Raw genomic sequence first — 26,468 nt, forward strand, 5'->3', positions numbered from 1 at the left:
GGGGGAGCCTTCGTGGTGTTCTGCTCCATGCTCGGGACTCTTTTTGGGTTCCATAGGCCCTAGGTGGATGGTCGGTCGGTAGACGTTTCACCATTCGCCTGTTGTTGGGGCTTATGGGCCTCCCTTTTCCTGGATCTCTAACCTGGAGCTGTAGCTCGGTGGTATGTCTTGTGCCTGTGGTGCTGGAGGATCTCACTGGTCGTGGGTTCGAATACTGCTACATGTGTGCTGTGCTGGAGGGGTGTGGGGGGTGGTTGTCAATCATGCCTTTCCCCGGTTTCTGGCAATGGGGTTTCCTTTCAGGTGGTTTCCTGGGGTTTCCTGGCTGTGAAGCGGGTGGTTCCCAGTGGCTGGTGTGGCGTCTCGGTGCCTGGTGGTGTCCGTGGTTGCGGTTCCTTCTTCTCCTGTGGTCGTGTGGGATGGGGGACCTTGCTGCAGGCTTTTTGCTGCCTCTGGTATTGCGGTCCGGGCTGCGACTTGCCCTGGCTTTCAGGTTCGGTTGCTTCGTGTGACTGTCCGTTTGTTCTGTGCTGGATTGCTGGATGTGGATCCCTCAGACTCTTTTTCCGTGTTGGGACTGCAGTTGCTTTTCTTAGCAGTTTGTCCTTTGATTTCCCTGGGAGCGGTGGCAACCGCGGCCGGGTCCTCTGTGTCTGCTCGCTGGGTTTTGCCTTGGAGGGCGGTGCTGCTCGGAGGGCTCCCTTAATGGAACTTTCCTTCGCGGGCTCTTTACTGTTTGGGGATCCGTGGGATTGGGGGCCTGCTTTTGGGCTGCGTTTCGGTCTAGTTTGGTGGCCCTGCCCTTTGATGGTGTGGAACGGGCCGGGGTGTCCCTTCCTTTCTCTTGTCCCGGGGTCACCGGTGTGCTTCCTCTTCTTCTTGTCCCTCTTTGTTGGGCTGGGCCCCTGGCTGTGTTCTGTGCTGCCCCTTTTCCCATTTCTCGGGCGCTGTGTCGGGCTCTTTTGCTCGGAGCTCGGGTCTTCGTTTCTGAGGAGGCGGTGTTGGGGGTTCAAGTGTTTCGGCTGGGTCGAGGGGTGTTCTCGATCCTGTTCACTTGTGTCTCCCTCATCGGTCCTTCGGGTTCTCCGGGACGCGTTCTTCTTCTGCCGGTTTACGCGGCTTCACAGTGGTTCCTGCATTTCGGTGTGGGTGTTCTTGCCTATGGCCGTCTGCCGTGAGAGCACCTGGTCTCGTCTGATCTCAGTGTTTATGCAGGGTCTGGCCTGGTTGGTACCTGAATGGGAGACCGCCTGGGAATGCCAGGTGCTGTAGGCTTCGGAGTCTTCCATTCTTTGCATCACTTGGGTGCTGCTGTTCGTTGGGTAGTTTCTGCACCTCATGGTTGGTGTGGTTTTCCTGGCGGTGCCCCGCGGACTGCGGTGGTGGTTGGGGGCTCGGTCTTCCTCTACTCCCGGCGGCTCCATGTTCGGCAGCTGTTGTCTGCTGCTGTGGGGTTTGTTTTTTGGGCCCGTTGGCTCTTGTTCCCCCAGGCGTGTCTTGCACTGGGCCTCTTGCGGGGCTGTCCTTTTGGGTCCTGAGAGAGGTTGGTTCTGTGTCGGTCTTGGTTTTGTTGCTTTGCCTGGGATCTATTGCTCTGTGGGGTGTCTTGTGCCTCTGCTGTCTCTGGCTCCCACTGGAAGGTGGGTTCGTTTCCTGCCTCTGCTTTCGTGGTGTCCCTTAATGGTTTTGTGCCTGTGGCCTTGCCGGCCTGAATGCGCCTGTTCTCATCTATTGGATCTGCAGTTTTACGGATTCTGGCCTGGATGGGGGTTCACCTGGGTATGCTGGGTGCTGTTGAGTTCGTGTGGTGCTTTCATTTGGCCCGGGATGCTGTTGCTACTGTCTTGTGCCTCTGGTGGCGCTGGCTCGCACTGGTCTGGGTTTGGATCCTGAATGCCTGTGCTTTCTGTATGTCCTGTGTCGGTTCGGTTGGCCTGGCCTCTTTCTGCCTTGGGTCCTCCTGAGGTTCGTGGTGGTCTATTCGGACTGTGTGATGGTGGTGTTAGGTTGTCCGCCTTTGGTGTGCGGGATGGCTTCTCTTAGGGGGGGGGGCGAGTTCTTCCTTGTGGCCCCTTTGGACTTTGCGTCTGCTGGGGGTTTTTCTTCCCGTGGCGGCTCTCCTGCGTGGGGTGTTTCCCTCCCTGTCCGAGTTATGCCGCTTGCTGTCCTGGTTCGGGGTCCCGTGGTTGGACCTGTTTTGCATCTCCGGGGATTGCCTTGGGTTTTGGTTGTTCTCTGGTTTGGTCAGGTGCTGTCTGTGGAGTGGTTGCCCTGTCCTTCTGTTGTACGGGGGCCTGCTGAATGCTTTTCCACCATTTGAGCTGGTTCCGGGGTCCTTCTGCGGGTTGGACTGGGTCGGGCCTAGTTTGTCCTGGTGGCTCCGGTTTGGTCTGGGTGTCCTTGGCTCCCTCTGTTGTAGTTGGCGATGAGGCCTTGCTGGTGTTTGCCGGTGGTCCCTTGTTGTTTCCCCTCTGTCTCGAGGTGTCTGGTCCGCTTGCGGGTCGGCTGTGGGGTGTCTGGACCTCCTGGTTTTGGGGGGGTTCTTCTGTTGCTGAGTTTTTTTCTCGGTTCGGGTGCCCTTCGCCTCTCCTGTCCTGTGCCTGTCATGGGGTTTTCTTTCCTGGAATGCTGTCCGACGCGGGGTGTGTCGGCATTGGATTCCGGGGCGTGTCTTGGGTTTCTGGGCGGTTGGCTTCGACTTGGGTCGGGCTGTGTCCTCCCTGCGAGCTCTGTGGGCAGTTGTGTTGGCCTTTAGGGGTTCGGGCGTTGGGCCGGTGCGCCCCTATGTCCGGGTGGTTGTGGAGTTGTTTCCTCCTGGCGCCGTTCTTTCGTTCCTTTGCTCCTTGTTGGGGTTTCTGGTTTGGCCTGTTTCTGTCCTGTTCCTCTTTCTGGGGTTTGGGCGCATCTGCTCTGTTTGACTATTATGCGGGTTCTGGAGGTGTGCCTCCTTCCTGCTGTGCCTTTTTTGTGGGGTGGTTTTCCCTTTTGTTGCCTTTAGGCTGGCTGGTCGTGTTCTGGGGCTTCTGTGGCTGCTCTCCGTCAGTGGCTGTGTTGGCTGTGCGGCCTGCTGTTGGGCTTGTGGTGTGTTGACGCCTGGGTCGGATTGGTGTTCCTCGCCTTGGGGTGGCTGCTTTTTGGGCTTGCTTCCGGGGGGGGCCTCCATGGCCGTGTTCTGCGTGTATGCTGCTGGGTGTTCTCCTCGAGCTTTTATGTCCTGTGGTCATTGAGTAATGTGTGGGACTGTGTCTCCTGGGTTTGGGGGACGCTGGGTTGCGTTCTGCTCGATTTGGGTGACTTTCTGCTTGTGCAGCTTGAGTCTGTTTTGCTGCTATGTGAAGCCGATTCTTGCTTTGGTATCTGCTCATTGGTAAGGACTGGGACGGGGAGGGCTGACGAGGAGGTAATGACCGGTTACTCACCGGTAATATTCATTACTCCGAGTCGTAGCCCTCCCCGTCCCAGTCCTGGTTCCCATCCCTCCCTCCCTGTTCGGCTTCTTGTGCTTGGTGGTACAGGATGTGGATGGGCGGGTCACATGGTTATATGCCTTAGGGTGTGGGTGTGGCCTGGAGGGAAGGGATGGGTTTTTAGTTGCTTGGGAGTTTCTGGTGGGAGGAGCTATGCTCATTGGTAAGGACAGGGTCGGGGAGGGCTACGACTCGGAGTAATGAATATTACCGGTGAGTAACCGGTCATTACATTCGATCAAGCTATTTTTATAGACAGTATACTTGTAAAAACACTTGTGGCTGTCAAAGGCGTGCCCAAAGGTGCTTGCTTCTTCGAATGAGTTTTATGGAATAGTTTAGTGCTCTAAACTGTGTTTTTATAAGTGTGTTTTGCTGCTCTGTACGCGATGTATTAAAGGGGAAATCCGGCAAATATTACATTAGTCTCAACACCCAGCAGACGTAATTGAACAAGGGTACATCGTGGGATGCCTATTGTTGGGGATTGTTCGAAATACAGGTCTTGATAAACAGAACTGGGTTTTCCTTTAAACTGCCAGACCCCTTTAACTGGAGGACAACGTGATCTTAAGCCCTCCTCTGCGATCCTGTGGCCTTTAAGGTGTGAGGCTCTGCTCAGGGGAGAAGCCAGAAAATCAAAATGCCCCGAACTTTGAACTACACTTATAATGGCAAGCAGCACGTGACGAGAGTGTCCTTTGCACTTCCTAAAAGAGCAGCCTTCACTGCTCCATCCAACCAAGGGAGTAGTCAGAAAATTAGAATGCCCCCCATTTTGCAGTAAACCTCTAATGCACACCAAGCAACATAAGTAAATGTGCCCATCCTCCACTCGAAGAGCTCCCTGTTCTCTTTAATCCAAGCAGGAGTGACGGGGCAGGGACAGTGAACGGGGCAGAAGTAACGGGACAGAAGAAGTGACGGGAGAAGTGACGGGACAGGAGAAGTGACGGGACAGGAGAAGTGACGGGACAGGAGAAGTGACAGGGGCAGGAGAAGTGACAGGGACTTGAGAAGTGACAGGGACTTGAGAAGTGAAGGGACAGGAGAAGGAGAAGTGACGGGACAGGAGAAGGAGAAGTGAAGGGACCAGGAGAAGGAGAAGTGACGGGACAGGAGAAGTGACGGGGGCAGGAGAAGTGACGGGGCAGGAGAAGTGACGGGACATGAGAAGTGACGGGACAGCAGAAGGAGAAGTGATGGGACAGGAGAAGTGACGGGACAGGAGAAGTGACGGGACAGGAGAAGTGACGGGACAGGAGAAGTGACGGGACAGGAGAAGGAGAAGTGACGGGACAGGAGAAGGAGAAGTGACGGGGCAGGAGAAGTGACGGGGCAGGAGAAGTGAAGGGACAGGAGAAGTGAAGGGACAGGAGAAGTGAAGGGACAGGAGAAGTGAGGGGACAGGAGAAGTGAGGGGACAGGAGAAGGAGAAGTGACAGGACAGGAGAAGTGACGGGACATGAGAAGTGACGGGACAGCAGAAGGAGAAGTGATGGGACAGGAGAAGTGACGGGACAGGAGAAGGAGAAGTGACGGGACAGGAGAAGGAGGAGTGACGGGGCAGGAGAAGTGACGGGGCAGGAGAAGTGAAGGGACAGGAGAAGTGAAGGGACAGGAGAAGTGAAGGGACAGGAGAAGTGAAGGGACAGGAGAAGTGAAGGGACAGGAGAAGTGAAGGGACAGGAGAAGTGAAGGGACAGGAGAAGTGAAGGGACAGGAGAAGTGAGGGGACAGGAGAAGTGAGGGGACAGGAGAAGGAGAAGTGAAGGGGACAGGAGAAGTGAAGGGGACAGGAGAAGTGACGGGGCAGGAGAAGTGACGGGGCAGGAGAAGTGACGGGACATGAGAAGTGACGGGACAGCAGAAGGAGAAGTGATGGGACAGGAGAAGTGATGGGACAGGAGAAGTGACGGGACAGGAGAAGTGACGGGACAGGAGAAGTGACGGGACAGGAGAAGTGACGGGACAGGAGAAGTGACGGGACAGGAGAAGGAGAAGTGACGGGACAGGAGAAGGAGAAGTGACGGGGCAGGAGAAGTGACGGGGCAGGAGAAGTGAAGGGACAGGAGAAGTGACGGGACAGGAGAAGTGACGGGACAGGAGAAGGAGAAGTGACGGGACAGGAGAAGGAGAAGTGACGGGACAGGAGAAGGAGAAGTGACGGGGCAGGAGAAGTGACGGGGCAGGAGAAGTGAAGGGACAGGAGAAGTGAAGGGACAGGAGAAGTGAAGGGACAGGAGAAGTGAGGGGACAGGAGAAGGAGAAGTGAAGGGGACAGGAGAAGTGAAGGGGACAGGAGAAGTGACGGGGGCAGGAGAAGTGACGGGGCAGGAGAAGTGACGGGGCAGGAGAAGTGACGGGGCAGGAGAAGTGACGGGACATGAGAAGTGACGGGACAGCAGAAGGAGAAGTGATGGGACAGGAGAAGTGATGGGACAGGAGAAGTGACGGGACAGGAGAAGTGACGGGACAGGAGAAGGAGAAGTGACGGGACAGGAGAAGGAGAAGTGACGGGACAGGAGAAGGAGAAGGAGAAGTGAAGGGGACAGGAGAAGTGAAGGGGACAGGAGAAGTGACGGGGGCAGGAGAAGTGACGGGGCAGGAGAAGTGACGGGGCAGGAGAAGTGACGGGGCAGGAGAAGTGACGGGACATGAGAAGTGACGGGACAGCAGAAGGAGAAGTGATGGGACAGGAGAAGTGATGGGACAGGAGAAGTGACGGGACAGGAGAAGTGACGGGACAGGAGAAGGAGAAGTGACGGGACAGGAGAAGGAGAAGTGACGGGACAGGAGAAGGAGAAGTGAAGGGACAGGAGAAGTGAAGGGACAGGAGAAGTGAAGGGACAGGAGAAGTGAAGGGACAGGAGAAGTGAAGGGACAGGAGAAGTGAGGGGACAGGAGAAGGAGAAGTGAAGGGGACAGGAGAAGTGAAGGGACAGGAGAAGTGACGGGGGCAGGAGAAGTGACGGGGCAGGAGAAGTGACGGGGGCAGGAGAAGTGACGGGGCAGGAGAAGTGACGGGGGCAGGAGAAGTGACGGGGGCAGGAGAAGTGACGGGGCAGGAGAAGTGACGGGGCAGGAGAAGTGACGGGGGCAGGAGAAGGGAGGGGGCAGGACTGTTCCCATTGGGCGCAGAATCTAGACTGATTTGCATATGGCTGGGTCCAAACTGGAATGGCATGGTGAGCAAATAAATAATGGATTTAGGCCCAGATCTCTGTACTGGGGTGAATGTATGATATTGTTCTGCATTCAGTTGTTGTTTTTGCTATATTATGATTGAGCAGCTAGCTGGCGACATGAATATGAAGGAGCCTTTGTGGGTTTCCGTGAGTCTAGATTCTCCTGAAGAGTCCCTTTCTCTTCTGAGCCCTGCTTAACACATGTGTACAGGAGGAGCCCTGTATTCATGACCTTAATGTTTGAGACAAAAAATAATCATGGATTTCTGAACATTGAGTAAAAGCATTAAGGTAACATGTTGTTCCTGCTTATATTTCACACGCTTTACATAAACCTGTATTCCCTATGACTTTTTGCTTTTTCCTGAATTAAACCTCAAACATGTTTATCCATTGTTTTAATTAAATAACGTTATAAGCTGTAACTGGTCAGTGAAATGCTAAACGTACTAAAAATTGGTATGTTTTGCTATTTCTAGCCACGCCCCTGACACCGCCCACTGATTCAATCTTCGGTTATTCCCGCCCCCTGGTTCTCCACCCACAGTTCCCCTACTTTTTTTCCCCCACTTCGAGCACTGTCCTAAAGACTTAACAAGTTTATTCAATTGTGAATCGTGATCGTCCACAGACACACGTTGTTTGTGCTCCTCTGCAGCTTCTTCCTAGTACGTACAGATCGTCTTATCTTGGGAATCGTGAACACCCACATACACTCCTTGCACAGACTTCTCTTTGGGGCCCACGGGTGCAGTATCATCCATAAACATCCACAGACACACCCTGTGCTCTTCAGCGGCCTCCTCTATGGACTCTCTGGTGCCTTTTGATTCCCTGAACACCCACAGACAGACCCTGTTCTCCTCTGCAGCCTCCTCAATGGCACACACAGGGAGGGTGACCAGATGACTCTATGCAACCGGGACAAACATTCCAATTTCTGTACTTTTTATTTAACATATCAGTGCATTCTGGGAGTTGTAGTCTTGGTTCATTTTACTGGACCCTATTGCTTCAACTCACCAGATGAAAATGGTATGTAAAAGCAAAATCCAGGAATGGAAATGTGTTGTCCCAGTGACATGGAGCCATCTGGCACCTTATAGAAATGGTGACTTGTGATCTCTGAACTCTCACACACAGACACATCTTATAATCTCCGGCTGCCCCTTGGTGTGGCTCTCCAAGCGACTTTGTGATCCCTGAACACCAGGCGCGCAACACCCATTGGACTGAAAGGGCTTACGCCCCCCGTCGTGTGTGGCAGCCCGGGATGAGACACTTCCCGGGCACACACACAGCCGCTCCCGAGCACTTCACAGGTCTTTTAAAGACCATTTGCAAGTTAATGAGGCCCTGCTGTTGTTTCACCCTTTTAAGAGCCCCTGCAGCTCCACTCTGCATGTTGTTCAAAGATTCAGCCCCCCCCCCCCGAAATGTGGTCCTAGTTGCGCCTCTGCTGAACATCCACAAACGTACCTTGTGCTCCTCTGCGGCCTCCTCTATAGGACTTGCTGAGTGAGTTTTATGCTCCTTGGACTCCCGGCAGACCCAGCATATCATCCTCTGATCCTCTGCACAGAACAGCCTCAGCTTCTCATCATGTTTCTCGCACAGATTCTCCTCCGGGGGCTTCACGGGGGGCAGGTGAAGCTGTTTTGCAATTTCCACCATGTTCTTCAGTTGTCTGCTGGGTCGGAGGCTTTTCCCAGATATATCCCTGCACTGTGGACAGGGGAAGTTTCCATCTCTCCCCTTCCAGCTCGCGGTGATGCAGGAGCGGCAGAAGTTGTGTCCACACTCTATGGACACCGGATCCTTAAAATATTCCAAACAGATGGAACAAGTGGCCTCTTCCTTGAGACTCCCGAGCTGAGCTGCTGCCGCCATGATGCAGAAATGCAGGAAGTGAAGGTCAGTTTCAGTTTCTCTCTGTGTGCAGTGGGTGTGTTTGTTCGTCTCTGTGTGCAGTGGGTGTGTCTGTGCGTCTGCCCCTCTCTGTGTGCAGTGGGTGTGTCTGTGCGTCTGTCCCTCTCGGTGTGCAGTGGGTGTGTCTGTGCGTCTGTCCCTCTCTGTATGCAGTGGGTGTGTCTGTGCGTCTGTCCCTCTCTGCGTGCGGTGAGTGTGTCTGTGCGTCTGGCCCTCTCTGTGTGCAGTGGGTGTGTCTGTGCGTCTGCCCCTCTCTGTGTGCAGTGGGTGTGTCTATGCGTCTGTCCCTCTCTGTGTGCAGTGGGTGTGTCTGTGCGTCTGTCCCTCTCTGTGTGCAGTGGGTGTGTCTGTGCGTCTGCCCCTCTCTGGCTGCGCTGGGACTTCCGGGTTCATGTTACAGTCCCAGAGCAGTGAACTGACTCCTCTGCTGCCTCTGCTCTGACTCGAGGTTTCCCTCCTTTCTCAACTAAAATACCAGCATTTTTGTTGTATTCTCAGATTCTGTTAGTGCCAGGAGCGGTCTCCTAAATATAGATTTCTATGAAATCCTCTGTGTGGTTCTGAACGTGGCAATAATTTCTGCGTCGGTTTATATTTGTTTTAGAACTGTACTGACATCTGGAAAATAATTATGAAACCATTTCTTCCTGCATTTGCTGTTTCACTTAATGTTCCAAAGGCTGAAATATAACTGCTTTCTCAATCCTTCACCTGTAATAATTCATAATCAGGTCACTGGCATCACCCGCAATCGGAGGAGCGATTTATACCGCAGGGTTGAGGAAATTATACAGCGAGATGAGGCAAATTATGCGGCGGAACAACAATCTCTGACCGCATTATTTCAATATCGTGCACTTTTATCAAACACAATCATTGTCTGAGCAGAGGTTTGATCTCATTAGTGCAGTTAAACACCTCACTACAACCTTCATCAGACAAGCATTTGCAATGCAATAGGTCTCGCCTTTACGCGATTTTAAGCTATTGGCATGGTAATTGAGGAAACTTTTTATTTATGTTTTAAAAAACAAAAACAATAGGCATTGTCATTTACAATGCCAAAAGCTTAACCCCTTGCATGCAGGTTTATTTCTCGTGCTGTGCGGGAGAAATAAACGGCCGGCTGGATTTGTTGGTACTTTTCAAATTCAAATGTTTGTCACTCATCATCACTTGGTGCCGTCTCGTGTTGTTGTTCTTCATGGCTCGTTGTTGCTTGTTGTCGCTTTATGCTTCTTGTTGTTGCGTGTCCTTGCTTGTATTCATTGTTGGTTCTTGTTGGCACTTCCTGGTGCTTATTGTATTGTAATTTCATTTATATACAGCTTACTACCTCTGACAAGGCGTCAAAGCGCTTTTTCGGCAGGTAACATGCTACTCCAGAACCCATAAAGGATTAGTGTTGAATTAGTATAGTGAAATATTAAAGTCATTTGAGTGGTGGATAGGTTAGCCTGTTATTTGTATTCAGAAGGATAGCGGAGGGATAGAAGAGGGAAAAGGTTTGCATTTATGTAGCGCTTGTTAGACCTGGCACCATTGGCGTGGGCCTCCCTTCCGTTTTTTGCTGTTCCCTCATGTGTTTTCGCTGGTTATAGATGCTTTTGGGCACTGTGCCAATGCTATTCAGTTCCACAATGCAAGTGCTCCCTATGGTAAATTGATGTATGGATTAGTGACTCCATGATTGGCTGCTTTGGTTTACTTGTCAGACCCTAGTACAGTGCGCCCAGGGTTGGTAAATCAAATGCTGCTGGTTGGCTTGCAGCACTGATTGTGCCACCCACAGAAGCAGCCTGTAAAGTGTGTCTCAGGCCTGCCATTGCAGAGCCTTTGTGCAGTCTGGTACTGCCATGTTGACCGGGCAAGTGCACCCACTTGCCAGTCCCTAAACCTTCCCTTTTCTGCATATTAGTCACCCCTATGGTAGGCCCAAGGGCTGGGTGCATTGAATGTAAAAAGTAGGACATGCCCTGATGTGTGTGGCATGTACTGATAATGAATTACAGCCATCTTCGTTTTTCACTATTGCAAGGCTATCTGTTCCTCATAGGCCGGAATGGGCAGTTTGATTATAACATCTTAAAATCCTGTCTGACTCAGGGAACTAGGAGAAATTCGAGTTTAGTATGTAGGTGACTCAATTGAGTGTGATATGGATGGAAGTGGGGCAGCAGGGGGATTAAGCGAGATAGAATAGGAGAGGGGGGTGCCGTCTGCCCTAAGTCTCTTAACGTGGAATGTAAACGGGCTAGGCAATGATCTAAAAAGGGAACAAATAAAGAACGGAGTAAACGAAGTAGCAATTGCCTGCCTACAAGAGACTTGGGCATGCGGCGAAACCCCCATCTTCGAGGGCTATTATCAGCTAAATCGACCAGCAACGAGACAAAGGTTTGGCCGCCCCTCGGGGGGAATAATGACTGTTATCTCAACAAAAATGTTAAGAAATGTTTTATTGTTAGAAGTAAAGTGTAAATGGTTATTGGTGTGCAGGATAAACCACCTCTCCCAGGATATGAAATATGAAAAGTTAATCGTCATAAATGTATATATAAAGTGGGACAATGTAGGTGACTATGTAAGAGAGATGGGAAACTTCAAACAGGACGTAGAGGATATCTTTGAAAGATATTCCTCAGATATAGTATTAATTTTAGGGGATTTAAACCATAAGTTAAACCCAATGAAGACCGATCGTTGGTACACAGAACTATTAGACACTTATGGAATAAGTCACGCTAATTTTCCACCATGTGACCACTCAAAGCTGGATTGGGAATTGGTCAATTACTTGGGGGAAAAGGGACTCTTTTGTCTAAATGGCAGGTTTAAAACAGACTGCCCTGCAAAGAAGACCTTTAAAAAAGGATTACAAAACTCCCCAATTGACTATGTTTTTATGCCAGCTTGGAATTTCCCCTTAGTGCAGGACTTTAAGGTTCTTCACAGTGAGGGTAGTGACCATAACTTCACCGTGAAATTAAAATGGGGAAGGGTGGAACCAAGGGAAAAGGTGATTCACCAAGAAATGGAGTATCCAAAAAGGGCAACAACTACAGTAACCGAAGAATATGTGGAAAAGTTAAAAATGTTTCAACAAAAAACAGAACTAGTAAACTTAGAAAAGTTAGATCTAAAATGGTACGAGAAGAAAATTGCCCAATCAGTCCAATGTCTAAGGATAGAATTAAAAAAGACTAAAAGTAAAAGTTTAATAAATCGTGCCAGCCGTCTGAAATGGTTTTCAATGGACTGCCAAATAAAAAAAAGGGAGATAAGGGCAGAAGCCAGAAAACAAAAGAAAGAGTTCAACCAAGAGGGAAAAATATATTATTTCTCTAAAAGTAGAGTTTAAAAAGATGGTCCTCGACGCAAAAAGGGAGTATAAAGAGAGATGCTGGGGAGAGCTGCTAGAATCAATTGAAAATAGGAATTTGAGACAGTTTTGGAAATTGATAAAAGCAGCATCGTCTCCCCCAGCTGGAGACTTGATTTGCGTCATAAGTGAGGCAGCCTGGGATAAATACATAAGGGAATTGTATGAAGCTAGATTTGTCTCAGGAGCAAGAGTGCCACCAGGTTGGCAGGAAATCTCAAATGAATTTAAATTAGACTTTGCAGAAGATCATGTGGCAGAAATAATTAAGAAACTGAACTTAACTAGAGCGGCAGGGCCGGATAATCTCCAGCCATAATTCTTAAATCCCAAACAAATTGGTGGGCAAAGTTTTTCTCTCACCTTTTCCAACTAATCCTAACCGAGGGAAAAATGCCAACAAATTGGAAGGGGGCTATAATCAGACCTATCCATAAAAAGGGTAACCCAGGGGAACCGCAAAACTATAGGTTGATAAACCTCTTGGACATAGGGGAAAAGGTCTTCTCAAAACTAGTCTCAAACAGACTGAACGACTGGGTTGAGGAGAACTCAATAATATCGATTGAACAGGGAGGATTTAGAGCAGGATATTCAACGATAGATCACTGCTTCTCCCTATGGGCAATGGCTAGGAAGTCGACAGAGCAGAACGGAAAACTCTGCTTCGTGGACTTCCGAGCCGTATTTGACTCGGTGGATAGGGACTGTCTCTGGGAAATATTAATAAAGAAAAATATCCCAAGAGACTTGCTGACGGTACTAAAAGAACTGCACCGGGAAAACTGGGCTCAAGTGATCAGGGACACTGAGGGGTCACTGACGCCGAAAATTCCTATCGGAAACGGCCTAAGGCAAGGCTGCGTACTGGCCCCCCAGTTATTCTCCATCTTCCTATCAGACTTACCCAAATGCCTTGAGGTGAAGGGTAGCGCCAGCCCAAGGATGGCAAAAAGGTGCCGTGTCTGCTATATGCAGATGATCTAGTAATAGTGGATCAAACAGAAATCGGCCTTCAAAGGAAATTAAATTATTCTAATGAATATTGTAAAAAGTTATTTTTAAAGGTAAATCTAGACAAGACAAAAATGTTATGCTTTGGGAAAAAAGCGACTAAGTTTAATTGGTTTTTAGGGGATCTTAAATTAGAACCTGTAAATGAATATCGATACCTAGGGGAGTGGTTCGACAAAAAATTCAATTGGCAAACACACCTTGAAGCCCAAAAAGCGAAGTCACAAACCTCAATTGCTGGGTTGAAAATGTTTAACCGGGATTATGGGGACAAGTCGCATCGACCACTATTGAAAGCCTTTAATGCGATGATTCCACCACAAGTCCTCTATGGAGCAGAGATCCTTTATTTGAGCGGTAAGGGAGTCTGGGACTTAGAGGAAGGAAAATGCTTGAAAAAGCTCTTGTCCCTTCCCCAATCGGCAATGGTGCAAGCCATAAGAACGGAGCTAAGGACAACTGCTTGGGGGGTCCAGGCACAATGCGCAGTAATTAGATTTTGGAATCGCCTTGGAAACAATCAAAAAGTTGCACAGTGGTGCCGAAATGAAATTCAACAAAGTGACCTACATTGGGCAAAAATGTGTAGGAAGAGAATGTTACTAGCCTGCAAAAATATAAAAGTGGATATATCCCGGGACCTACTAACAATAGAGTGCTCAAAACATGAACTAAGATCCAATGGCCAAGCTGTTACTAGAAGCATGGACTGGGAATATCTTGGAAAGAAAATATCAGTGGATTTCATGATGAACGCATGGGGAAAGAAAACCTGGTTCCCTTATTTGGATTTGTTGCCTAACCCGTGGTATAGACAAGAGATCCTAAGATTACGCATTGGGATTAACCCTTGGATACCAAACAAAGAATCCAAAACCAAAATACTGGACCCAAATAGGCACTGTAAATGCAGGTTGGGTACAAAAGGGGATACCGTGCACTTTTTGTTGGACTGTATAAATATTTTAGAACAGCGTAAACTTTGGCTGCGTCCAATATTTATAAAGTATGATATTAGAAATAGGAGACAAGCACTTGAGCTAATTACCGAACTTCCAAGCATTGATATTGCAATTGCACTTGGGAAATTTATAAAGGTTGTACAGAGTCTTATAATAAGTTAGGATAGGTTTTAATGTTTTAGATAGAAGTATGTCTAGAGAAAACCGGTTTTATGAATTTTATTAGGACAAAAATTATTTGGAGTAACTGTTAATATGTGCACCCCTCTCCAAATGTCATATGACGGGGAGAATTCCATTTACACCCTTATTTTAAGAAATGGGATTTTAACAAGAGTTTTGTTGAAATGTTGTCAACAGATAATATTTTTAATGCATATAGTACTGTATATTGTATATTGGTTTAAAGATTACGATCTAAATAAACTTACCCCTGACTTGACTTGACTTGAGTTTAGTATGCCTGAACTCAGGATGATAAAATACATCTTTTAGTGAAGTTGGTTTTAACATTCTGTGTTTGAAAATACCACTTTTAGAAAGTAGGTATTTTCTTGCCTAACTATCCAAGCCTGCCTCTGCTAGGTTGTGTATTCCTAGTCTGGTTTTTGAGTGACAGGGGCTGGGGGATTCCAGTAGACAGGGTGAGTCAGAACAGGGCTGAATCGAGCTATCTGCATAGAGAGTGAGGGGAGCGGAGGGGTGGCACCTGGATCTGAATAGGTTTGTGCCCGCCTTTCACAATGGTCCTTCTAGCGTGTTTAGGGAAGATTTATTGAATAGAGTCATGCTACACGCAAGCAGTGCAGCGAACTTTACCATCTCAGGCGAACTAAATCTTCATCTCAGGAATAGTGGGAAAGTAGAGCTTGCCAGTTTTTTGGCTGACCTAGAGGCTTATCAGTTGGCTTAGCGTGTCTTTGAGTGTATGCATGTGGCAGGGCACCTACTGGGCCCCATATTCTCTAATTTAAGTTCGCTAAAGGTTCAGCTGCTGGTTCCGCAGGCCTGGACTGATCACTTTTTGGTCTCTTTCTCGCTGCGGTGCCGGGGAAAGTCGGCCTTGAACCGTCCTGCCCCTGTTTTAAAACGTCCCTGGCATAAGCTGGACATCGGTCTTTTTTCAGCTTGTTTGTCCAGCCACAGGCCTCGGTTGCCATCGGACGTGGAGTGGGCAAATTCGGATTTCCAGGACTGGTTGACGCTAGGCCTGGATAGTTGCATCCCGGCTGAACTGGGTGGGAATAATCGAGGGCCGTCCAACCCTTGGTTTAATGATTCATGAACTACAGCCCAAAAATATTGTAAACAGCTTGAGCACGCCTGGAGACGCTCTTACGATGTGGCAGCAAAAAGTCAATACCGAGCGGCTATTAAGCATTATCACAAAGTAATTCGGAGACCACGAGCGGAGTTTGTTGCAGAGAAAATTTCGGTTAGCACCAACCCCTCTAAGACTATCTTCTCTCTGCTTAAGGGCACGAAGAGCGCGGGCGTAACTGGGGTTTCCCCCATTTCTTTGAACCTTCAGTGTAATGATCTGGCCAGGTATTTTGTAAACAAGGTAGAGAAGATATATCTTGGCCTGCCTACCATGGCCTCGTCTGCTGCAGTGGTTGCGCCAGGGGATATCGGACCCCTGGTGGGCAACAACTTGTCATCTTTTCCTCCTCTGTCCTCCACTGAGTTTGAGTCCCTCTGTTTGAAAATCAAATCCGGCTTCCCAGCCGACCCTCTGACACCCGCCCACTTTCGTCAGTTTCATGCTCTGATTTCACCTGTGAGTATTGATCTGGTCAACCTTTCTCTGTCCTCAGCATCTGTACCAGTGGCATGGAAACACGCCAAAGTCATTCCGCTGCTAAAGAAACAGTCTCTGGATCCTTCTGAGTTGGGAAATTATCGCCCCATTTCCCAGCTGCCTTTTTTGGCTACGTTGGTTGAATCTCATGTGAACTCCACTCTCTCTAAGTTTATTGAGCATGATGCCATCTTGGACCCTTCGCAGAACAGTTTCCGAGCACGCCACACCCCAGAGTCTGCCCTGCTGGCAGTGACGGAAGCAATCCGGGGGAGTCTGGATGTCGGTGATTCGGCGGCCTTAGTCATTTTGGACTTAAGTGCCGCATGCGACACTGTCTCTCACGCGATACTTTTAAAGTGCCTACAGGAAATTGGTATCAGGGGTGTGGCTTTGGACTGGTTTCAGTCCTTTTTGGAGAGGAGATCTTTCCAGGTCTCTGTGCCACCTTTTCATTCGCAGGAGTTTGCCTTGCAACAGGGGGTGCCTCAGGGCTCAATACTGAGCCCCTTACTGTTCAACATTTATGTCCAACCCCTGGCATCGGTAGCCAAAGGTAGAGGGCTGTCACTGGTGTCGTATGCCGATGACACCCAACTGGTGATCGCCTTCTCTAAGAAATATAGCGTTAATCTGAACAAGTTTAAAGAGGACCTGCTAGTGGTTGCGGACTGGATGGCGGCAAACTGCTTGCAGTTGAGCGCCAGTAAGTGAGAGGTTTTATTGTTCTGGAAGGACAAGGAGTTGTGGTCCGAGCAGTGCTGACCGGATCGTCTTAAACCAGCTCCATTGCCCAAGGAGGCTGTGAAGAACCTGGGCGTGTGGTTCGCCAGTGGTCTAACTTTTGACATTCAATCGAAAGCTATTGCAGGGGTTTGTTTTGGGCTTCTGCGAAGCTTGAAAATTCCGTTGGGCTTTTTTCCTCCTAAAATGCGTCAAACCATTGTCCAGGCGACAATCTTATCTAGACTAGACTATGGTAATTCTCTCTATCTTGGCGCTAATAAGTCCAGTATCAGGCATCTGCAGAGAATACAGAACGCAGCAGCACGCATTCTGGTGGCACTTCCGAAATCTTGCCCTGTTTTCCATGTCCTTCCTAAATTACACTAGCTGCCTATTGAAAAGCGCATCCATTTCAAAACACTTTGTTTGTCGCACAGGATTTTGACCCAACAGGCACCTTTAGGGCTGGCCAATTTGTTAGAGCTCTATGTGCTGGGGCGCACCTTAAGATCTGCTGACCAAGCGTTGGTCAGTATTCCTCGAGTTTTGAAAGCCAGAGCCGGTGGCCGTTCTTTTTGCAGTCTTGCTGCGAAACTTTGGAATTCGCTCCTTGTTTCTATCAGAGCGATCCAGAACCACATGGCATTTTGCAAAGCCATAAAGACCTGGCTTTTCCCGGCCTAACTCCTTAATCTTCTTCCCTCTAGGCTCACGCTCATGGTCTTTGGTGGCGCTGGGACGCCCCGTCGCTGGTGCAGCCATGCGCAATACAAATCCGACTATTATTAATGCTGGCTCCACCTCCTGTGGTGCGTCTGATGTCCCTGGCCCACACTGTCGAAGGAAGGAAGGAGTCCTGTAAACAAAGTGCTCCAGGACTGACCAGAACTGGTTTGGACTAGGTACAGACACTCTCTGCCTTCAGAGAACAAAGAGAATAGGTGTATGAAAGGGGGGACCTAGACTCCAGAACTTTAGATCACTTCTGGGAAACAAGAAGAACCTTTGGTGAGCAGAGGAACCAGAGAGAAACTGAAGGAGGAGACTATCTCTAAGCTGAGTTCTGTTTGGGGCATTGGCCTACAATGGTTGCCTGACTGCCAAAGAAAGGAGAAAGGAACTTTGTGCTACTTTCATCATCTTGTAAAGGATCTGCAAGGGCTTGAAGATTGAACTTGCCTCCTGCTGAAGTCTAAGGAATAACAGATTTTACCAACCAGCTCCACTGAATTCACTTGCTAGGAATTTGAAGTGCCTGTTGTTGTGCTGGGGCCTTCTGAGAGACTGCGTGTCGCTGGGAGCTGGATGCATGACTCACAGAGAAAAAGCATAACCCCGCTACAGCCGTCGTCGTCGCATCACTGAGTAAGGGTGCCGCCGCTGTTGTCATCGTATCACCGAAGCGCCTCGCATCACTGGAGAAGAGTGTCTTCGTTGCAGCTGACACTGTCACATCACCAGAGAAGCGTGTCGCTGCCGCAGCCACTGTCCTCGCATCGCTGAGTAAGGGTGCCGCCGCTTCCGCAGTCGCATCGCATCACGGAATTGCCTTGCATCACTGGAGAAGAGTGTCGCAGTCGCAGCAGACGCCATCTCATCACCGGAGAAGCGTGGCACAGGGCCTGTCGCGGCTCAGAAGATTCACAGAGCTGCCGCACAGTTGTAGCGCATGCAGGCATCGCCTCTTCGTTGTCACATCATGAAGAAGACGCCATTTTGTTTCATTCCACCGGCTCGTCATCGCATCGCGGCACTGCTGGTCCCATCGCCCCAGAAGCGCAGTAAGAAACCGACACATCACCTCCCCACGCGGAGAGAACTGACGCATCACCGTCCCCTACGCAGAAGGAGTGAACCAACACATCACCGTTCTTGCGTGTAAGGAACCGATGCATCACCTTCCCTGCAACTCTTTCGCTTGTATAGCGTTACGCATCTAAAGGTACATTGAACGTAAAGTGTTGCATTTATCATCTAATGAGAACTAAGCTATTTGTACCATTCTAAAGTACAGTATTGTGGATTTTTGTCGTTTGCGGTCTTGTGTTAAGTCTATATAAAAATACTTATTTTTGATATACAACCTGTGTGGTGTCCATCTGTAGTGCTGTCACTGTATTACGGTATGTGTTCATAAATGCTTTACACACTGCCTCTAAGATAAGCCTGTCTGCTCGTGCCAAGCTACCATGGGGGGGAGCAGGGGTTATTTTAGGAGTGTAGCTCCTTACCCTGACTAGACGCAAGGGTTCCTATTTGGTCAAAGGTACCTACCTCTGCCAACTAGTGACCCCTAAATCTAACAGCGCTTGTTACTCCTGATGGGGTGTTGAAGCACTTTTTTTGGCGAGTAGCATGCTACTCCGGAACCCATAAAAGATTGGTGGTGAATTAGTTTAGTGAAATATGAAAGTAATTTGACTGGTGGGTGTTAGTCATTTATTTGGATTCAAAGGGATAGAGGAGGGAAAAAGGTTTGCATTTATAGAGCACTTGTTACACTCGACGGGGTGTTGAAGCGCTTTTTTGGCGAGTAGCACGCTACTGTGGAACCCATAAGGATTAGTGGTGAATTAGTATAGTGGAATATGAAAGTAATTTGAGTGGTGGATGTTAGTCAGTTGTTTGGATAGAGCAGGGTAGCGGAGGGACAGAAGAGGGAATAACATTTTTCACAGAAAATGGATTTAACGCACAAATCTGACACATTTTATAGATGATGGGGCCAAAAGTAAAAACAGAATCCAACATGAGCTGGGACAGACACAAATGTGGAAAAACTCAAGATATAGCGGTTTATACATTAAAAAGGAATTCTAGATTCTTCCCAGCCAAGAATGTCAGATTCTCACACAAACCTGCCAGCTTTGATGTCGATTACCACCTTCTTTCGAAGAGTTTTAGCAGCATTGTATTGCACTCCCTCCTCCTGCTAATTTTCACCCCATAGCAATTATTTTTAGGTTTTGCCCTAGCGAAGGCTGCGCATGCGCAGTCTCGCTGGGAGAAACGGATGTTTGGAGAGTGGGGCTTGAACCCGCCCCTCTTCTCCATTGGCTGGCTTCCTAAACAGAGGCCAGCCATTGGAGGAGAGGGGCATCACTCAGTTCAAGCCCCGTCTTTTTCGGATTGAGGGGTGTGTTTTTTCGTTTCTTTCTATTTACTTTCTCTCCTCTTCCCATTGGCTGGAAGTTAACATTCCAGCCAATGGGAAGAGGAGAGAAAGAAAACACGCCCCTCAATCCGAAAAATGACACTTGTTTCTCCGAGGCATTTCTGATTCGCCTCAGAGAAACGTGAAGGTGACTCTTCTCAGAGAGTCAGAAACAATAACAAAGACATCGGAGGAGGTGGCGTCGCACTGGGCTTCGGGACTAGAATGTATCGCTCCATCTTCACCGCCGATAAGAGGATAAGCAGGCCGGTGCGTAAGACGGCCTGGGGAGTGTGACCCTCTCAGGAACCTTAGCACGAACAATAACACGAGAGCTGCCTGGGAGATCGAGGCTTCGGTGGTTTGGTAGAAGAAAGGCTGTTGAGAGGGGGTGAATGGTCCCCAGATCTGAGCAGCGCTGCCGTCGACCTCTTCGGTCCCCGGAGCAGCCAGGTTCTTGCGAGGAGGAAGAGGATGGTGTGAGGGAACCCGGCGCGAAGTGTAATGGGAAGGAACCGCGGGTAAGTGCGGGGCTCTCTGGTGGTGAGGGAGGTGGAGAGCGATGGAGGGGCGAGTGGTTCTCGGGGTGCTGGGGTAATGATGGGCGAATGCAGACAGAAAGGTGTGTGGGGGCTCTGAAAGGGTAAGAGGATGGAGCCATACTGCTCCGGGTCTGCAGAGCCGAACGATATGAAATGCATTGAACAGTTCTTTGAGGAGTTGCTCAGTGTGGGTACGTGAGGCATCTAGGGGGTGTTTTTTGGGAGTTTGTGTTCTGCGGAGGCTGCCTGAGGGGGTCTCCAGTCTCCTGGTGTCACGTTTTGCCGCTTCAGCTCCTTCTCGTCCAGCAGCGAGTTACAAGCACCATTGATGCTTCCTGATTCTGTGGAGACTGCATTGGACCTGAGTCCTGTGATGCAGAGCGGCTCACCGTGTACAGGAGTGACAGGTTGTGGCCGTCATCAGGGACCCGTGTCTGTTCCCCAGCCTGGCCTCACCAGGTTGGATTAGCTACACGACATCAGGCGCCCTCCTCCCCTACCAGAGCTGCCCCCAGGCGCCTCCTGCTACTGCTGCCACTGCCAGCGCCCTGCGCTTTCCGTATTCGGTCCAGAGTCTAAGTTGACCTCAGCCCCCTCCAGCTTCCACCCCATACAGTGTGGTGCGGGTGAATCTCCTGGCAGAGGGTGCGCGAAGGACCCCCTCAAGGATGCTTGTGCCCCAGTGCACGTGATGGCTTCTTGTGTGCACTCACTCGCCGAGAGGTCCACGGCCAGGTCTTGTGCAGCGCCCTCCGAGGCCCCTTCGGTGTCCTGTTCAGGCTAGAGCGAACGGCGACCGCGTGCTACCCCTCCCCGCTACCCTCCCCTCCGACCATAATTTTTGCAACAAGTAATTGAAAAAATAATACCCAATATCCATGCAATTAGTAGCCGTTTCATGTATAAGCCTGCGTAGGTAACATGCATAATTAATGTCAACACCATCTGTGGGCACGTCATTTTTTCATTTCACTCATGGTTTCATTTTTGATATGTGGGCGCGTCCATTTTTCATTCCACTCGCGGTTTCATTTTTGATGGTGAGACAAAGCCGCGCGGAATGCAGAGCACACAGGGAAGGAACTAATCAGCTAACGAGGAACTAATCGGCTAATGAAGACCGAAAGTATTTGCGGACTGAAAGTGAACATATGCATGACCTAAATGTCCTTTCTCTCAGATACTCTTTCATGCAGGTTGACACAGAATATTCGTCTAAAATTGGTTGATGTATTTATTATTGGGTTGTAAACGCTTTCTCATGCCCAGTTACAAAGTGCATCTTTCCTGGAGTAACTTTTTGTTTCTTTATGTGGCTGTGCTTGCTCTCCTGCCCCCCTGGTTGTGCTTGCTCTCCTGCCCCCCCTGGTTGTTCTTGCTCTCCTGCCCCCCTGGTTGTGCTTGCTCTCCTGTCCCCTGGCTGTGATTGCTCTCCTGCCCCATGGCTGTGCTTGCTCTCCTGTCCCCTGGTTGTGCTTGCTCTCCTGCCCCCTGGCTATGCTTGCTCTCCTGCCCCCCTGGTTGTGCTTGCTCTCCTGCCCCCCTGGTTGTGCTTGCTCTCCTGCCCCCTGGCTGTGCTTGCTCTCCTGCCCCCCTGGTTGTGCTTGCTCTCCTGCTCCCCTGGTTGTGCTTGCTCTCCTGCCCCCTGGCTGTGCTTGCTTTCGCGGATGACATCCTGCTGCTGTCTAAATCCCCTATGGGGATTCAACGTGTTCTTGACGGTTTTGGGGCATTCTGTCATGAGCATTGCCTCGAGATTAATGCTCTTAAGACCAAGTTCATGATTTTTAACCCTCCATCAACAACGCAACCAAATCCTAGTATAGGCTTGACCAGATTAGAAAGGGTTCACACCTTTGAATACCTGGGGGTGACTATTATTGAAAATATGACCTGGACCCACCACGTAATTAAATCCCAACTTAAACTGGCCCAAGTAGCGGGGGGTATAATCAGGCTGGCAAACAACAACAAATCTACAGTTTAACCGATTGGCCCACCACTTGAAATTTATAGACTCCAGGCCAGGGGTGCGGTAACATATGGTGGTGAACTCTGGGGTCACGTTAGTAGACACGAGTTGGGAGTTACCGAAAACACATTTCTTAGGCAACTCTTAGCCCTACCCCAAAGTACACCTCTCTTGCCTCTGAGGCTTTACCTTGGCCTCAGACCGCTTGACGAGGACTTGGGTTTCAAACCTTTAGCTTACTGGCAGAGGCTCTGGACAACTCCAGAGCTTTGTAATTACAGGATGGAGCTACGGGAAACCCTAACCCTTCCAAATTCGTGGAAAATGCCGTGGCTCACCTATTTAAGAACTGAACTTGGGAAACTGGGGCTCCATTCACTATGGTCCGAGCCGGAGTATGCCTGCTCCAGGGTTACACGTAAGAATCTAGCAAAACTGTATCATGAATACAAACTTATGGTTTCTATACAGAATGCGCAGATCGGAACCCTAACAGAAATATTCTTAAGGATCAAGGATGTTTATCAATTTGAGCGCGTTTTAGATGGCATGTATCTCAGTGCTACTAGGAAACTGTTTTTGCAGTGGAGGTATGGAACACTTCCAACCAGGAGTTTTACAAGCAAATGGAGTTCTTCTAATCCGAAAAAGTGTCCTGGCTGTGATAGTGTCGTGGAAAATGATTTGCACATACTGTTTTTCTGTCCAGCTTACTCCAAATCTAGAAGACACTGGATTGTTCCATACTGTAAAAATTTGGGTTTTAAAAATTGTATGCAGGCGTACAGAATTTTTAAAACAGATTTAGCAAGTGTGACTGCCTTTGCTGTTGCCAAATTTTTAGAAGCCATGTGGCGTAAGCGAAGGATTTTAATACAATTTGAATGAAAAATCATTTGCTTTTATTATCACCTGTAGGGATTTTGTTACCCGAATATACTAGTTATGAGAGATTCTTACATTTATAAACTGTCTAATATCTATACTGTGTTGTTTACGGGACATTGCCATCTTACTTCCTTGCTCCTAAATGTCTGACTGTAAATACAACTAACTGATATGTTTTAACCTGTATGTATATTTTTATGATATCTTTTATGGCAAATCTTGCCGAAATAAAGGAATACAAAGACAAAGGCTTGCTCTCATGCCCCCTGGCTGTGCTTGCTCTCCTGCCCCCTGGCTGTGCTTGCTCTCCTGCCCCCTGGCTGTGCTTTCTCTCCTGCCCCTTGGCCGTGCTTGCTCTCCTGCCCCCCTGGTTGTGCTGGCTCTCCTGCCCCCCTGGTTGTGCTTGCTCTCCTGCCCCCTGGCTGTGCTTTCTCTCCTGCCCCTGGCTGTGCTTGCTCTCTTGCCCCCTGGCTGTGCTTGCTCTCCTGCCCCTTGGCTGTGCTTGGTCTCCTGCCCCTTGGCTGTGCTTGCTCCCCAGCCCCCTCGCTGTGCTTGCTCCCCTGCCCCCTCGCTGTGCTTGCTCCCCTGCCCCCTGGCTGTGCTTGCTCTCCTGCCCCCTGGCTGTGCTTGCTCTCCTGCCCCCTGACTGTGCTTGCTCTCCTGCCCCCTGGCTGTGCTTGCTCACCTGACCCCTAGGTGTGCTTGCTCCCCTGCCCCCTGGCTGTGCTTGCTCCCCTCGCTGTGCTTGCTCCCCTGCCCCCTCGCTGTGAGCATTTTTTCTGGCCTCTGTTCCCTGTGTGTGGCTCTGTGTGTGTGGCTCTGTGTGTGTGTGTGGCTCTGTGTGTGTTTGGCTCTGTGTGTGTATGTATGGCTCTGTGTGTGTGTGTGTGTGGCTCTGTGTGTGTGTGTGTGTGTGTGTGTGTGTGTGGCTCTGTGTGTGTGTGTGTGTGGCTCTGTGTGTGTGTGTGTGTGGCTGTGTGTGTGTGTGTGGCTGTGTGTGTGTGGCTCTGTGTGTGTGTGTGTGGCTGTGTGTGTGTCTGTGTTGGTCTGTGTGTGTGTGTGTGTTTGTGTGGCTCTGTGTATGTGTGTGTGTGTGTGTGTGTGGCTCTGTGTGTGTGTGTGGCTCTGTGGCTCTCTGTGTGTGGCTCTGTCGCTCTCTGTTTGTGTGAGGCTATGTGTGTGTGTGTGTGGCTCTGTGTGTGTGGCTCTGTGTGTGTGTGTGGCTCTGTGTGTGGCTCTGTGTGTGTGGCTCTGTGTGTGTGTGGCTCTGTGTGTGTGGCTGTTTGTGTGTGTGTGGGGGGGTTCTGTGTGTGTGGCTCTGTGTGTGTGTGGGGGGGCTCTGTGTGTGTGGGGGGCCTCTGTGTGTGTCGGGTGGCTCTGTGTGTGTGTGTAAGGGGAGCTCTGTGTGTGTGTGGGGGGGTTCTGTGTGGGGGGCTCTGTGTGTGTGTGGGGGCTGTGTGTGTGTGTGGGGGGGGTTCTGTGTGTGTGGGGGGGGCTCTCTGTGTGTGTGGGGGTGCTCTGTGTGTGTGTGGGGCTCTGTGTGTGTGTGGGGGGGGCTCTCTGTGTGTGTGGGGGGGCTCTCTGTGTGTGCGGGGGGCTCTGTGTGTGTGTGTGGGGGGGGGGCTCTCTGTGTGTGTGTGGCTCTGTGTGTGTGTGTGTGCGTGTTGTCTTCTTGCCTTTGTTCCGTGGCTGTCCTCATCTTTGTTGACTCTGTTCCCTGGCTGTGCTCGTGTTTGTTGCCTCTGTTCCCTGGCTGTGCGCGTGTTTTCTTCATGCCTCTGTTCCCTGGCTGTGCTCGTGTTTTCTTCTTGCCTCTGTTCCCTGGCTGTGCTTGTGTTTTCTTCTTGCCTCTGTTTCCTGGGGCGTTACCGGGCAGAGATGGGCGTGTGGCTGACCTAGACTGAGGGATGTCTGTGTGTGTGAGTGTGTGAGTGTGTGTGGCTCTGTGTGTGTGAGTGTGCGTGGCTCTGTGTGTGTAAGTGTGTGTGGCTCTGTGTGTGTTTGCGTGTGTGTGTGTGTGTGGCTCTGTGTTTGTGTGTGTGTGTGGCTCAGTGTGTGTGAGTGTGTGTGTGTGTGTGGCTCTGTGTGTGTTTGTGTGTGTGTGCGTGTGTGTGTGGTCTGTGTGTGTGTGTGTGGCTCTGTGTGTGTGTGTGTGTGGGACTCTGTGGGTGTGTGGGTGCAAATGCAATAGGTCTTGCGTTTGCGGGGGATTAAGCTATTGACATTGTAAATAACAATGCCATTTATTTATCTGTTTTCAAAACCAACACATAAATAATTTTTTTGTCATTTACAATGCCAATAGCTCTAACTTTGGCAAAGGCGAGACCGTAAATGCTTGTTGTTTCATGCGAACAGATCCCTTTATCGGTAAATAGTGGCCAGGGGAAGCCCCGCAGCCCCCGCGGTGCGGGGGGCGGGGGTGGGGGGGCATGGTTCTATGTTTAGGAGGGGGGCCCTTCAGCCCTTAAGGCATGCCAGTGCATGCCTGACAGAATGCGTGCAATGTACCATGGAAATAGGAAACATTTAAGCACTCGGGAAAGCCACAGCCACTCTGCTTTCCAGCGCCGAACAAATACATATAAATGCAACACTGTTCAGGTTAAATCACTGGCAGACAGAGGCCCAGCAAAAGGTACCCCATGACAGAAGGTTATGCAGGCCCCTGGGGCGTAGGGAGGGGGCAACCCTTCAAGGGGGAGGGAGGGCATTGAGCCCAAGACTATTTATTTATTTATTTATTTATTTATGCAGTTTTATATAGCGAGGACTTTACCCAAAGGCGTTAGAGAGCTTTACAATAGGAACAGAAATGATACAAACTGAGAACATTACACGAACAGCAGATTGCAAAAGCATACGTTACGTTACATACGGTAAAGTGATCATTGTGAGCAAACAAAAATACATGAGGTAGTAAAAATTGTGAGCAACCAAAAATACATGAGGTAGACAAGGTAATAGTGACACTTCTGAGCAAACAAAATACATGAGGTAGTAAAAATGTGAGCTACCAAAAATACATGAGGTAGTAAAAAGTGCACAGGAGGAAAAAGTGACAAGTGTGAAGGCTACAAGAGAAAATAGAGTATAATTTGAGGTATAATACTGCAATATATGCTAGACACTCAAGCACAAGAACAAACGTTACATAGGCGAAGGTGGCACTTGTGCAAGTATCCAAGGTAAAAAACATGTGAGCGGAAGCAAACCGTGTGTTACAGGGGCAAAGTGGTGAGTGCAAGTTGCAAGAGGGTACCAAACACAAGTACATGGATAATACTGCAATAAAAGGCAAACACTCTAACCACAAGAACACACTGGGAAGGCACTTCCATGGACATGAAAAGTAGAAATTTTCCGTAGTGGGAGGTCTTCCTTTATATAAAAGATAGAACGTGAATTACTTTTGGAGGTGTCTCTGGAGGAGGAGAACTTTG

The 26,468-nt window shown here is 49.6% G+C and overlaps 1 protein-coding gene across 2 annotated transcripts in view; it reads right to left on the minus strand.

Moving 5' to 3' along the window:
* LOC147710148 (E3 ubiquitin-protein ligase TRIM39-like) overlaps positions 1–8,840 on the minus strand; it is a 450,821-nt gene extending 441,981 nt beyond the window's left edge. For both annotated transcript variants that reach the window (XR_015295848.1, XM_086920844.1), the window contains exon 1: positions 8,135–8,840. Coding sequence is in view for 1 of the 2 variants with exons in the window: in XM_086920844.1 (XP_086776970.1) it covers positions 8,135–8,545 (411 nt within the window). In the remaining variant the exon portion in view is untranslated. The remainder of the gene's footprint in view (positions 1–8,134) is intronic.
* Positions 8,841–26,468: the final 17,628 nt, after the last annotated feature.

The sequence above is a fragment of the Lissotriton vulgaris genome, chromosome 5 (assembly GCF_964263255.1).
Source record: "Lissotriton vulgaris chromosome 5, aLisVul1.2, whole genome shotgun sequence".
Lineage (NCBI taxonomy): Eukaryota > Metazoa > Chordata > Amphibia > Caudata > Salamandridae > Lissotriton > Lissotriton vulgaris.